A 14,728-nucleotide genomic window follows, 5' to 3' on the forward strand; every position below is an offset into this window, starting at 1 on the left:
TCCCTCTTCATTATAATCATAAATGTAAAATATTACAATATACAGTGTTTTACATGTATTACAATAATGACTAATGGTGGCTCTTAATTGTCCCCTTTTATTTTGGTTTTATCAAATAATATGTATATAACATTTAAAGATATTTACTGGTTTATTATAAACTTCACATCTATCAATCTATCTAGCTATCTAGCTATCCATCTAGCAGCTCAGGGGTCCGTTTCCGGAAACACTGACGTCATGATACTTCAGGTGTTTGCCGCTACGGCTGATGAGTCGAAACTGCGTGCGCGTCCCCGCCCACCTGCAACAGAAACCGCCTAAAAAAGGTCGCTCCCGCTGCTCCCTCCTCATTCCAGGTGCAGCAGAGCAACAGGTGCGCGAAGAATCACCGCAGAGACACCTGAGAAAGTGTATTATCACCGCTGTCTGCGAACTGACTTTCAGCAAACTAACCAATACGCAGATTGTTAATAACAGAGGAGCTCATTCCGGCAGAAGTAAAGCAAACTTCGGATTTGTACCTTTTATAGCAGGTGGACGTCGTCTTTGTTGATTCGTCGAAGAAGAAGAAGAAGAAGAAGTGAGTGGAAATGGCCAACTCAGGTCTGCAGATTTTGGGATTCGCCCTGACCCTTCTGGGCGTCATTGGATTGGTAGTTGGCACAATTATGCCCCAGTGGAAGATGTCCGCGTATGTCGGGGACAACATCATCACCGCGGTGGCCATGTACGAAGGACTGTGGATGTCCTGTGCGTTTCAGAGCACAGGCCAGATCCAGTGCAAAGTCTACGACTCCATCCTGCAGCTCAACAGTAAGTGACCCACTTACTGGACTCTGGGCGTCCGAGGTCCTCTCCTGTGGAACAGAGAGTCCAAAATGTTTGAAAGATGTTTTTAGTCATATTATGGGTAGAGCTGTTCGCTTACAGACCTGGATAAACTGTTAAGTGCTGTTTTCAGTTTCTCTTTTTTCTCCTGTAGGCCTCTGAAGTGTCCTAAACACATGTAGACCTGCCGTTATCACTCAAAGCTCGTCTTGGACATGAAACTAGTTTTAAAGAAAAGTATAACTAATTTTACTGATTATACAAAAACCTGTAACAGGAAATGATGTAACAGACATGCACCTGTTGGACTATAGAAGTTTTTCTTTCGGCCATTTTTTTTTTTTTTTTTTACAGTTACTCCTGAGCTGTCTTTTACAACTGTTCTCCCCGGTTTTGAATCTTACCGTGGTGGTTTTTCTGCTTCCCAGTGTGACTTACATCAAGTCCAACATTTGATAGGGTGGAATGTGCACATCACTTTTCCACCTGGGAAATGATTAGCCATTGTAGCCGTGGTCCAGTGAGGCTACCCCTCCTCCAAAGTGTAGGGCTTGTATTACACAGCACTGGTAGTTACAGGTTAAACAACACCTGTATGAGGCACTGTTTAGTCAACAGGCCTGAACACCAGCCCCACAAACAGTTGCTTTGTCTTTGGCCTGTAGGGCATCAAATATGCAGACAGCCATCTTTACTACGTTTCAGGCCCAAAGCTGTTGACTCCATCACACAGAATGTGTGGGGGAAAAGGACATAAAATCTTTTAGTTTCATTTTTTTCTCATGTTTTTGAACACAACACTTGCATAGCGAACAGGTTAAGCAATTACAAAAGGCCCCGTCCGGGCCGCGGCGTGTGGCAGCATGGGCGGTTCAGGGAAACGTGATAAAACAAAGTGGTTATTCATCGACGATCACGTAATCTGTGAGCGAAAAAGAACATCTGAAGCTAAATGAAGAAGTTGGAACAATTGTTCCATTTCCTTTCTGAGGCCAGATCAGAAGTCCATGTCCCGTAGCGGTTTTTATGACCCCTCTGTTATCTTACAGCAGTGGCTAAATGGGTCAATAGTGGCATGACAGTTGGATTCTTCATTGTGCGTGTTTCAAAATCAACTGATTGATTGTGCTGCCTTCAGGCGCAAACTGCCACAAAGTCAAAGGGAAATGTTTCATACGCTGGTCCCTCCCTGTGTGTTTGTCTTGACTCACCTACAGCTCTGTTACTACTTCACTTCTGGGTTAAAAGTTCAGACTCTGGCTGTTTTCTCCAAATGGCGCGTGCTCCCTTTTTTTTTTTTCTTTAGATTTTTGCTTTTTTTTATTGACTTATCAAAACATTTGATAAAATATCTGCAGCACAATGTGTCTTATCGCCTCTTCAAACATGGACACAAACCAACTGTGATAAACACTGTGATTAAAGCTGTGGTTAGATATGGAGCAAGTGCACAAATACTGGCTCATTATTCAGAAATACCTGCTCAGGATCCACTAACACACACCTGAAGTATGAACGATTGATTCCTAAAGTGGGAAAAGTATTACTAAATGGAAATTCTTCACATTTTAGAGAGGGCCTGTGTCTTTTTACATAGTGCAGTGAAGCTATGAAATGTCCACCTGCTGAAAGGCAGGCTGTGAGCACCTGAAGTTGGGAGTGTCTTCCTCTATAATGAAACCTGAAACCTGGTTAGACCTGTTTCTGACTTGCACGCATACAAACCCGCACACCCACTCCCCCACCCCCCCTTAAGAGTTCCTTCAGGCTTCCGGTTAGAGCCAGTTTCTGTGGTGCGTTGTTATAGGGAGCGGCACTGAGACACAGGAGACAGAAGCCGCTCTGTTGTACATGAACAGTGCTTGTTTACGCTGCTTTTTCCAAATGGTGGCTTCTAAACACACACAAATCATGTGAAAATCATAAAAGTTGAGGTTTGTAACAGAAATGTAGGAATAAATTTTAGATGCCAATAACGGTTTGGTTTTTGTCAAGCCTGTCAAGTTTTGCCACTCCCTTGATTGAATAGTTTTTAAAGTGTGTGCCACAGTAATTTATGCATTAACCCTGCCCTGTCCTTACCCAGGTGCCCTCCAGGCAACCCGTGCTCTCATGATCATTAGCATCATCGTGACGGTGTGCGGCCTGGGCGCAGCCTGCATGGGGATGAAGTGCACCAACTGCGGAGGAGATGACAAAACACGCAAGTCCCGCATTGCCATGACTGGAGGCATCATCATCCTGATTGGAGGTAAGAAGTCATTCAGCGCTGTTTTGTTTGGTGTATTTCTTCTTCCTGGACTGTGAACGGCGTCAGTGATGATCTTCTCTGCTTTCCCACAGCTTTGAGTGCCATCGTTGCCTGCGCTTGGTATACTCACGACATCATCCAAGCCTTCTACAACCCCTTCACTCCTGTCAATACCAAGTAAGTGCATGAGGATTTAAGCTGGAAGTGTTACCTTTATGTACCATTTTTGCTGTGGTGCCTATGTGAATAAAGTGAATGCATTGCCAACCAGAACAGGTGCCACCCAACAACAAGTTGATCATTTCCTTTAGTTAATAATACAATGTCTCCACACATTAGATGTGCTGGTTTATTTAAGATACTGGCTTTAAGCTCATCCTCCTCCCCATTCTGTACCCAGATATTTGCATGTGTCCAACCACTCTTCCTGTGCCAACAAACGCATTGTGCACGTTTGTTTTGATGTTAGCTGGAGCTCTGCTGGCACCTGTTAACCCTTTTCACTCACTGCAACTTCTCTCTCTGAAGGTATGAGTTTGGTTCCGCCATCTTCATCGCCTGGGCCGGAGCATTCCTGGCTTTAGTAGGAGGCGGCATGCTGTCAGCATCCTGCCCAAGAGGGAAACCTACACCGAAGTATCCCATCTCCAGACCCCCCAGCAGCAAGGAATACGTCTGAACAGGACAGGACAGTGTTAGAGGCTGAAGGAACACTTTGACATGTAGTCCAACTCAGAGATTGAAAAGATGTATCCCAGGAGTACCTGTTTTTTTTTATTTTAGCGTCTTCAGGGCTACCCTGTGATGTTACTGTAATAATATTTTAACAAATGCATTAAAGTTTTAAATAATGGCTGTTTACTTCTTGAAGAGCTCATTGGCCGTGCCCTCTTTGGAACTACAGTCACTGCTTAGTGATTTGTATACCATTCACTTAGTTGACATCTGTAAAGCACTAAGTTAAGATTAAGGTGAAACACTCGTCATATTATACAACTTGGTATGTAGAGGATATTTTTCGCATGCTGGAGTGTACAGTGTGTTTGGGAAAACTTTGAATGCACTGAATAGAAATCAGATATTGCAATGGACAAATGTTGCACCATTTGTTACAATGTAGGCTGCATCCATATAGGTTTAAACATCTGGCACCTGAGAAGCAATTTGCTACCATTATTTCCATGTATTTGTACCTTATTTATATGACTGTGACATCGTTGTAGACTATTTGTTTAAATCAAGTGCCAGAGTGAAATTGCAAGTATATGAATGACAGTTAACTGATTCCTTTAACTCACATTGCCAATGTTCTGGCTGACATACGTACAGCAGCAGATGTTGTGAGCTGTATGGGGCTTAATTCTGTGATCGCAGTTTGTGTGAATGGGCTTGGCTTATTGCTCCTGTTTTTTAAATTCTCAATGGCTGTTGCTGCACTCATCAAATTTTCAGTTTTTTAAAATGTTTTAAATTGTGATTTTGTGTTTGTACATAAAATAAAAGTGAAAAATGTACCGTTTCTGGCTTGTGGAAATTATTATATGCAGAATAACTAACCTTACATAAAAGAAAACAGTGATCTTTGCTTTACAAAATGAATTAAAAAACCCAGACAATTAAAACTGTTTAAATATTTCTAACCAGTAAGCTATATAAAATTTAAAAGAGGAAAGTAAAATAAATGAAAATATGAATAAAATAATGGGGAAAAAAGAGGCTATACACCAATATACACACAACAACAGAATAATGGGACATGTAAGATCAGTCCTGCATGCAGTGAGACACGTTCATACAGTATATTGGCATCTGAAGAGTTAGTGAGCAAACATGAGAGACACGGGCTGCAGATGATTTTCCCACTGAGGCAGGAGTCTGAACTCATCAGGGCCTCACTTTTCTCTGGCTGGAAGCCATCTTCCTGTGTGTTGATGGGCACACGGCATCATAATGGCTCACAAAATGAGAGTTGCTTTGCTTTTATTGCCACCTTGTGGTGTGTATAAGTAACTGCGTCCAGTCGGGCAGACGCTGCATATCCTGCATGGATGCATGGATGTACTGCACATTATAAATAGTGTATTATATTTCAAAGTATAAGTAAAAGTATTAGTGTGTACTCCAGCATACGCCATCCATTCTGAGCTGTTACACATTCACCTCATTCCTCACTTAGTCATTATAAGGTTTCAAGTTATGATTCTTGACATTTATCGGACCCAGCAGTGTCTTGCTCCAGTTCTTCTTTTCCTCTGTTCTCATTTCGCCTGCTGTTCTCCAATCATTATTCTTTCCTCCCCTCAGGTCAGATCTGAAAAGTAATAACGATAATGATTTCACTCCTAAGTGGCCAAACCATCTGACCCGAGTCTGCTTCTGTCCTATAAACTCACATGATGCAGCCAAACCAGAGAACTATTTTCAATCAGATTTCCTATCAACACTTCTTGAGAAAAGTGACCACCTGATAATAATGCATACTTTGTTGATATATTCATCAAAAGAATATTTGCTGATGACTGTAATTTGTCATTATCAGGGTGTGTGTCACAGTATTCAGCATTCAGAGCGGCTCATGTGACCATTCCTTCCCTCTCAGTCTTGCAGCTTCCCGTGCAAACATTTGCCCCCACTGCATACATTCTGACCACGTACACCTGTTGGCTTCTCTAATCTAATCATCTAATCATTGCTGGGCTATTTATCACAGTAAATCCAGGACATCACATCATACATTTCTGTGCTACTGAACCAGCAAATGATGATAAATTATCTCTGTCCATCACCCTTTTTATCATCCTGACAGTAAATGATGCATGACTCTAAGTCATCATTTATTGGACCATTAAGGGTAAAAATGAGCAGATAGGTCTCAGGGTGGCCGTATTACCAAGTCTGTGAACCCACTACTCACACTGCCGTCACATAAACATGCACACACTCAAGAAGAATGACTGGAGTCATGTGTTGTAGACTCATGTTAGAGCTGCACGGGACAAGATTTTCTTAAATGTAAGAAAATGCCTACAAGCCTAAACCACAAGGCACAGCTGCAGTGGAAAAAATGTGCCTCATGCTGGATGGAGTTGAAATTAGACTCTCCACCCCCACAAAATCTGCTTTCCCCTTAACTTTTCAAGTGCCTTCAAGTGTCCTCCCTGTTTTTGAATCTCCTGTGCGTCTCCACATGTCAGGCGACCTGTTCGACACTTCAGCTGGATGACGTGCATCACACGACCATAGAAGCGGAACGCAAGAATAACAGTCTCAACACTGTTATATTCAGAAACACAAAATAAAAGCTCACAGACACACATCACGGCAATGCAGAGATTTGAAGGCAAAATAAAATCATTGTTACTGTTAGAGAAAGTATTTGTGCACTTGCACTGTATCTAACCACAGCTTTAATCACACAGTTGGTTTGTGTTCATGTTTGAAGAGGCGATAAGACACATTGTGCTGCAGAGATTTTATCAAATGTTTTGATAAGTCAATAAAAAAAAATTTGCAAAAATCTATAGAAAAAAAAGGGAGCACGCGCCATTTGGAGAAAACAGCCAGTTTCACATCTTAGTGAAGGAAGGAGCACGATCAGGTGCAACATGAGCAGAAAACCGACACTTCACACCTCATGAGCTGAAGTTGGGTTTCTAATTGAAATTGAAAGCTGAAATTCCACCTAGTGATTAAAGAACTATAAATGAATTTTGAAGGGCAGATAACCTCCTCATGAGTTCTCTCAGGATTCAGCATTAACCGTTTTAATACTCAACTCTTTAGGAAACAGCACTTTCTGCAGCCGTCCTGCAGGGAAAGTCAAGCCACTTAAAAAAGAATCCAAGAAAGAGACAGCTGTGTACACCAACCATAGTTACTGCAAAACACAGCAAAGATGTATTTGATTCTACAATGGACGTTGAAAGAAACACAATTTTCTGTGTTTGACATTTTAATATTGTTGCACATCGTTTAAAAAAAGAACTGAAGAAAATTATTCACTGTATATTTAATAAAAACGGGTCAAATGATCAGTTATTCTAATAGAGAAATAGAACAGTTGCAACGCTTCCAAATTATTATTTTATTCGATTAATCTTTGGACAGCCCATCCAAACCCACAGCAAAGTTTAAGTCATACAAACATACATTTGTTTCTTGAGAACATGGAATGATCTTCTGCCATGACGGGCCTCATGCAACATTTTTAATATTACTTTAACTGGTGAGACGAGCACAGGATCTGTGGCTTCATTAAACCTGAGTACAGGAGGGAATTTCTTAGAACATCTGCAAATCCTGGTTTCCTCGAAACTGAATAAAAAAACCTCCGAGAAACTCATTTGCAAATTCCTTCATGCATTCAGTCGCTCACAGAGTACGTTCTCAACCTTGGGCCTATTTTCCAGTAGTCGTCATTGCAATACAAACAAGTGAAATAGACAAGTCTGCACTCGTGTAGGCCGCTTCATTCATGGCGCTTAAAGGTTAACCCAGCCTGTTGCTTGATACCAAATGGTTGATCATTTCCGGACGGTAAAATACAGGAAAAATTACAACAAGAAGTTGAATTCTGATGCAATGTTTCAAACTGGTATTAAGTGGACAGTTCGTAGTCACGGGATGTTAAACTCAGGAATCTCACGATAGCATAAACATTCAAAACGTTTCAAAAAGTGCAAAAGTTTTTTTTTTTTTTTTTAACGTTCATGAGGGTACTAGACTATCAATACTGTTCAAGCTATATCAATGACCATTACTGCTGAAGCGACCATGGCCAACATTAAGGTTAATTATAAAGTAATTAATTCAGAGTTTCTTGAGCTGCTTTCTAGTCTTGTGTGTGTTTTTACGTGTGGGTACTAATCTGATGCATTTTTATTGTTCCTGCATGAGGCCAAATCAAACTTTATTGTATATGTACTGTATATAGCTATATAAAAAAAGCACAAGATATCCTCTCCCAGGGTTTATTCAACAAACCAAATCATTTTTCTGCCCTAAAGAGAGGGTGATGGAGGAGGAAAGACACCACCTGTCACCATCCACCTCGCCATGCTTCTAGTCTCTTCATACAGGGGGGGCAGGTAGAGCTGGACTAGATTTTGAATTGGTGATGCATGAAGTGTGAGGCACCGAGGTTGGCTTAAGAGGGTTTGAGAGGTGCTGTGGGTACAAACAAGTCATAAAAAGGGACAATAAAACTACAGAGACGATTATTTAGGATCCTTCACCGTCTGTCTCCACTTCCACAGCTCTGCAATAGCCTAAAGAAAGAACAAAGTCAATTAACATGGTGGCCAAAACATGAAGCAGAGACTCAAACATTTAAATGTCTCTTTTCAAAGTCTTTCCTGTGTACAGTATGTCTTTTCTGATAACTTCCATTATTCCTGAACATAAAGAATTAGGTATGTTTACTTTAACAGTGCTTCTGCTGTGTGATTTGAAAACTTTGGAGCCCCCTAGTGGTATGATAAAAAAATGGGTAAACAACGGCCAGTTTTTATCCCCTTTTACCTATAACACATATGATCAGAGTGAATTACAAAGATGCTAATTTCCTGTCATTACTCTACAAAACATGCTATAATCATAAGAAAATGGGCAGAACTCTTTTAACTTCCATATTTTGATCCATGCATCATATATGACCAATGGTTACAAGTTGTGTTCAAGTCAAACCCTTATGATGGGAAGGCACATCAGTTTCTAACTAGTACAATTTAGGACAGTAAAAGTTAGCATTAAACAGTTTCAATTGAACTGTGTAGTTTCAAAATGTCAAATTGAGGAATGACAAGCATCAGTCTTTCCCAGGTGTATTAAACTTTTTATAGGTGAAATTGTTAATTGAGGACAATGATGGGTAGCACCAGAGACTTGGACTGTACCTTGGCATCTGAGACTTTATAACCATTCTTCACAAAGTTCTCAAACTTGGGCTGGGCCTTGGGTAACGTGTTTCCCTGTAGAGTGGAAAGAATTACAAGGAATGAGCAAATTTAAAGTGGGTCCTTAATGTATTACATTTTCAAATGGAAGAAAAGGAGAGTAATGAAACAATAAATATATCTGACAAGGACACTGACCTTCTTCACTGCCTCCATTATCTTGGCTTTAATCTCAGGAAGTGTTAAATTTCCTTTGGGAGTGGGTGGGGTTTTAGGCGACTTCTCACCCTTACCTTTAGGGGTCTTTTCCTATGAACAACATCAGGTTGAGACATTAGGAAAAGATCAATAGAAATTAAATCAGGTAAGAGAAAGCTTTGCAGGCAATTCTTGTCTTTAAAAATAATATACTGACGACGTCCAACAGTGGTTAAGTAGAGTGCCAACATGTTCATCAGTGGATTAACAGAGTCCTGTCTATGAAAGCTAACTGTTACCTGCTTTTTGGCCGGAGTGTTGGGTTTTGAGCTCTTGCCGTTCTGAGCAGGGGTTTGTTGTTTGGGTGGTGCTGCCTTGGCCTGCAACAAACAAGCAGCTGTTAGTGAGAAATTACTGCACCTTCATTCGGCTGGAACTGCCCTAACTGTACGGAATATGCACTTGCCTTAACAGGTGACTCTTCTTCTTCGCTCTCCTCCTCCTCATCGTCCTCCTCATCATCCCTAAAAACAATCATGGTTAAAAATGTAAACAAAAAAAAATTCTCAACCATCACATTTAGAAGTGATGATAATCATTTTTAGGTCTTGGAGAATGTTTTTGGGAAGCCACAACATCTTGTGAACAGTTTTCGTCCTGTACCAAAAATAAGCATAGACTTAATTGATATGGTCCTCTGTGTCTTACACTACAGCTAGTACCTTAATTGTGAATAACGGCTTACATTGCAAACTGAAATATTCCCTGTTGTCTGTTATGATGCCAAATGTGTTGCACTGCAAGCAGCTGAGGTCCAAACTGTTGTCCTGAGTGCTGAGAAACAATCCCAGTCAAACAAACATACAGCTGAACTGTTTCTCAGGGAGCAGCAGATCAAAAAGCACCCTCACCATCCAGTCGGAAGCACACTCCCTGTGTCGTTCGAAAAAGTCAGCATAGTGTGTGAGCCTTGATACTCACTCATCATCGTCCTCGTCATCTTCATCCTCATCTTCATCGTCGTCATCATCCTCCTCTATGTCCATTTTCATTTTTTTCTGTGAGGAGGTTAAAAAAGTGGGTCATGGCCACATGAATTCAGACAACTTTTTAAACTAAAACAGTGAAGGATGTCAAACAAACCTGAGACTTGGCGGCAGGGGAGGAAGCTGGTCTTTTCTTTGATGTTCTGACATCTTCCTCTTCTTCCTCATCGTCGTCATCTTCATCAAAAGACTGATCAGCCTCCATCACTATAAGGGCAATTCAGAAGTGTTGTAGACTAGGTTTGAACACTACCACCAAAACCAAGTGGATACCCTGTGCTAGAAAAAAAAAAAATGTTTGAAACTAGCTACTAATGCAGAAACCCCACATTAATCAGACACTGAACGCGTCTTTCTGACCACTTAAATCACCTGTAAACTGTTTCAACTAATACTCACTGACGAGGTGTTGCCCACTGATATGGATTGGACCAGAACCTGCTTTCAGACGGAAGACTGCCGGGGGTGTGATCGTGAAACCACCGAGACACACCTGCAACAAACACCCACATTAGCATCCATGTTGTACAGGCCTGAACGGTGACTCTAATCTAACTGGGTCTTCAATAACGTTAAGACGGTATTGGTTAGTGATACTGATGTTACACAGAGCAGCATTTAAATGAGTGAAAGGTATTAATTGCCTGAACCAATGTTGGTGATGAGCATTCATTAGAGTTCATTCAATGCAACCTTAGACTTGTGTGGGTGGCTGACTGGAGGCTGAAACTGGACACGCTGACACATATGAAGTTTACTTACACTTGGCAGATTGGAGGGCTTCAGTGAGACCAGTGCTGCCTTGATTTTCTGCCCCTCTATGTCTTGTCCTTCCACCTCCACCATGTGAAGTTCATCTTTCGTGCTGGGGTCCACGCAGGCCTAGAGAGGGAAATGTGGCTGTAATTCTACATGAAGCTTTAGGGCGCTTTCACACCTGACTCGATTGGTTACTTTCAAGCAAACTCGGGTACTTCTCCCTGTTGGGTTCATTTTGTGTAATGTGTGAAAGTAAAGCAGATCAAACACTTGGTTCTGTGATGGTTCACCACAGGCGTGTTAAAGATTGTGTCCTCTTCCATGCAATTTATTAGTTCCTTCTCAAAAAGTAAAATGTGCAACCACACATACACAGACAAGTTGCAACGGTATGAGATTTTCACAGTATGATAAACGTCTTAGATGACGCTACACAATTATTAGTTAAAATGAAAACTTTTTTTGGTTGAACAAATGCAAAACTTGCTGCCAGTTACTGACTTTTGATTTGGATACTGACCAGGGCTGATTTGCAAAAAAACCCAAAACTAATTATGGGATTGCAATATGAGTCATAATTTTAGTGGGAACAGTAATTTTTGTATTTTATTTTCACTGAAAAAAATTTTTAAAAAGGGACGTGATTTTTGCTGGGGTCTATACCAAATAATTATGTTCCCCTATGTCTGGAGAAGATGATTTGTAGGCCAGAGCATCTCTGTAGCAGCACAATGCTTCATTTATAATGGTATGTTGTGACACATTTTACCTTTAACTACTGCAGCTTTTGCAATTTGGATGTTGCACTTGGCCATATTGCAATCAACAAAAAGAGTGTGAGGAAAAGTCAAAGGCATGAATCACACAATCTATTCAGTGTAAAATGATTGTTGCATGTTTGACAGGGAAAATAAGCAAAGCTAAGGCTAAAACAGCGATATGTCATCAAAATCCCTTTATTCCATAAACTCATGTGACGGATATTCAGTGAAAAGATTACTTCAGTGCCGGCTGTGTTTACACAGAGCAGAGAGGAGAGGTTAAAAAGCCTAGTTTGTTGAGGTTGTAACATTGGTAGCACTTGTTAGCGCAAAAATGTTGTATATGCAGATTCCATTTATTGTTTAGAAATAAATAAATTAAACTTTTGTCTTTTTCTTTGTGATTCCTGACATTATAGCTGTGTTATACTCCCGACTTCCAGCCACGATTGTGCTGTTTCCTCAGCTGTGCAGGAGATACCGATAATATGACAAGAGCAAAGAAATGCCAGAAAGTGCCATGCAATCTGAGAACATGCAGAGTGGTGATAGTTCAAAAAAGTTTCACAAATAGCGAAAATGGTGGTCAGCAGAAGAATATAGAACAAGTTTTAATAAATGATGTGTTATAGTTTGCATTACAGGCGCCCTCTGAACACCGGAGAGTACTTACCATCCTCAGATCTAACTGATGCTCAAAGTCATCGTCTTCAGGATTGAACACCACCTCCTTACCAGCTTCCAGCACACAGCCTGAAGAAAAATTTCAAACGGTAAGAAAAAAATTAAGCAAATTCCTACAACAGCGGCAGCTCTGGAGCTGAAGCATATACGCACATTTGATCTGTGACACACAGGAAACATTTGGGGTGTAAAGTGCAAATATTCAAATGCACACAAGAGGGAGCCCTACAGACTGCTGATATGAACAACTCCACATGGCCTTGAGTCCCCTCAATTGCAAGAGATAACTATCCAATGATTTCACTGAAAACTATTCACAGCTGTTGGGGTCTGTGGTGCTTCCTAATAGTTAGAACACAGAGAGACAAATCTAACTTCACTGCACTTCTTAAGAAGCTAAGAATATAACTTTTCAGTATACTTTGGTAAAGAGTACTTTTGGTAAAGAGGCATAGCTGCCTCACACTATTCTAAAGTAATCTAAAATATAAAGCAGCAAATTTACCAGATTTCTTATCTCCATCTGGAACCTCATTCTCAGAGTGCAGCTGTTCCTAACTGATTAATTACAGGGATATTACAGGTGTGTGGAAATATTTTTACTCAGTACCCTGTTTTCTAATTCAAGTCAGAGTTTGTGGCTCACATTATTTCCGATCTCAGTCAAGTTCAGCAGCATAAGAGAGTATGATCCTGTCTGCAGAGAAAGTGTAAGTCATGTCTAAAAATATACAGTTTCCATCTCACCAGGAGGGAAAGTTCAGACTGGGTGATGGGACAAAGAGCTGCAGGTGATCCGACGAAACCTCATACATTCACGTTAATACAGTGTGACTTGAGGGCTAATTCAGTCACAATACTGTCTGAGCAGTAAAAAACATTAAACAAGTGTTTCCCGGGATAAAGTCAAACAAGGTAACGGGGCCCACGTTATCGACCCAGAGGAGGACGTCAGCAGGGTCCGCATGTGTTTGAACCCACGTTGAGCTGGCTTTGAGCCGTCCAGCTAAAAACTGTCAGGCCGAACATTAGCTAAAAGTTTGCAGTCAAACAACACGGCATGTAAACGACACCACAAAACAACCCCAACGTCTAGTGTGAAGAAAATGCTTAAATATCAACATTGTTCACCAGTCATGGGCGCCGCCATGTTGATAGTCAAACACGTGTATGGCAGTCTGATCTGAAGCCGCTGATTCAACCTCCTACTACTATGTTAGTGTTATTAATAACACCAGATATCACACTTTAACTTATTAAATATGGCAACAGAAGCATAACTTTGCATTAGAATGGACCAAATGCAGCCGGACAGCGAAAGTGAATATGTTTCTCGTCTAGATATCAGCAGTCAAACATGAGGACACGTAATATTAAAAGCCCTGAAGTCACATAGGACATGCAGAAGTTATCTCACCGTAAAGAAAGGTCTGTGGCGCCATTGGCTCTTCGTCTAAACCGTTCATTTTACAGATTAAAACGCTGACAACCTGCTGCTTGTCTGCAGAGGAAGAACAACTAACTCCAACTACTAACTGCTAACTAACATAAGGCTCCGCCTCCTCTCTTCTTCTCTGCTTAATGCTGAAAAGAAAACCAACAAGACACGTACAGAGGAACCAGCGCCACCCAGTGCACCACAGTGTGTAACGCACACAGCACACCGGCTGTGCTTTTCTCTCTCTGTATGACTTCAGAACGTAAAATTTTCGACAAACCTGAACCCTGAAATATCTAAAAGGTCAAATATCAAAAAATGATTAAAAATTGCAATGCTTTTTTTTTAAACATTGCGGACTTTATTAACCCAATTTCTCTTGTATTAGTTTAGTGAATGTTTTTGTCACTGATGAATTTTATTGTGGACAATAAAGGCCCATAATTCTGATTGTGAAAATTATTTGAATTAGTTTACTCTTTGTTGTCGTATTATTTAAACATGCACTGTACTGTATATGTAGTCAGTGTTGGTTAATTCTTAACAGGGGGGATGGCCCAATGGGAACACTACAACTGTCTATTTATAACCATGTATTAAAGTAATCAGTAAATACACCTCTACAGTTCATGCAGTGACTGAGTTTATTCAGGCAGGGTTTTCTCACGTTTCTCTCTAAGCAATACTACAGACAGCTGTGTGTCTATTGTCCTGTCACTCTCCTGTGACTGCACGTTGCTACTTGTCACTTTGATCATGAAGGTGACACTACTTTATGGAGTATATAGGCTACAGTATAGAATAGGATTGAGTATTTATAGTCTAGAGAATATTAAAGGTGTAAAATGACACACTAGGCAGGTACA

The 14,728-nt window shown here is 40.7% G+C and overlaps 2 protein-coding genes across 2 annotated transcripts; one reads left to right on the top strand and one right to left on the bottom strand.

Annotated features, from left to right (window-relative positions):
• Window positions 1–362: 362 nt before the first annotated feature.
• Window positions 363–4,601, top strand: cldn7b (claudin 7b). Its single transcript, XM_041952124.1, has 4 exons — window positions 363–816; window positions 2,918–3,082; window positions 3,175–3,259; window positions 3,611–4,601. Exons 1-4 carry the CDS (start codon window positions 594–596, stop codon window positions 3,759–3,761), a joined length of 624 nt encoding a protein of 207 aa, XP_041808058.1. The 5' UTR covers window positions 363–593; the 3' UTR covers window positions 3,762–4,601.
• Window positions 4,602–7,749: 3,148 nt separating this feature from the next.
• npm1a (nucleophosmin 1a) lies at window positions 7,750–13,976 on the bottom strand. Its single transcript, XM_041952440.1, has 11 exons — window positions 13,842–13,976; window positions 12,414–12,493; window positions 10,983–11,102; window positions 10,620–10,713; window positions 10,318–10,427; window positions 10,156–10,232; window positions 9,641–9,698; window positions 9,474–9,554; window positions 9,175–9,285; window positions 8,977–9,051; window positions 7,750–8,349 (listed from the first exon to the last, which is right to left on the bottom strand). Exons 1-11 carry the CDS (start codon window positions 13,888–13,890, stop codon window positions 8,299–8,301), a joined length of 906 nt encoding a protein of 301 aa, XP_041808374.1. The 5' UTR covers window positions 13,891–13,976; the 3' UTR covers window positions 7,750–8,298.
• Between the last annotated feature and the right edge of the window lie 752 nt (window positions 13,977–14,728).

The sequence above is a fragment of the Chelmon rostratus genome, chromosome 14, assembly GCF_017976325.1.
Source record: "Chelmon rostratus isolate fCheRos1 chromosome 14, fCheRos1.pri, whole genome shotgun sequence".
Taxonomy (NCBI): Eukaryota; Metazoa; Chordata; class Actinopteri; order Chaetodontiformes; family Chaetodontidae; genus Chelmon; species Chelmon rostratus.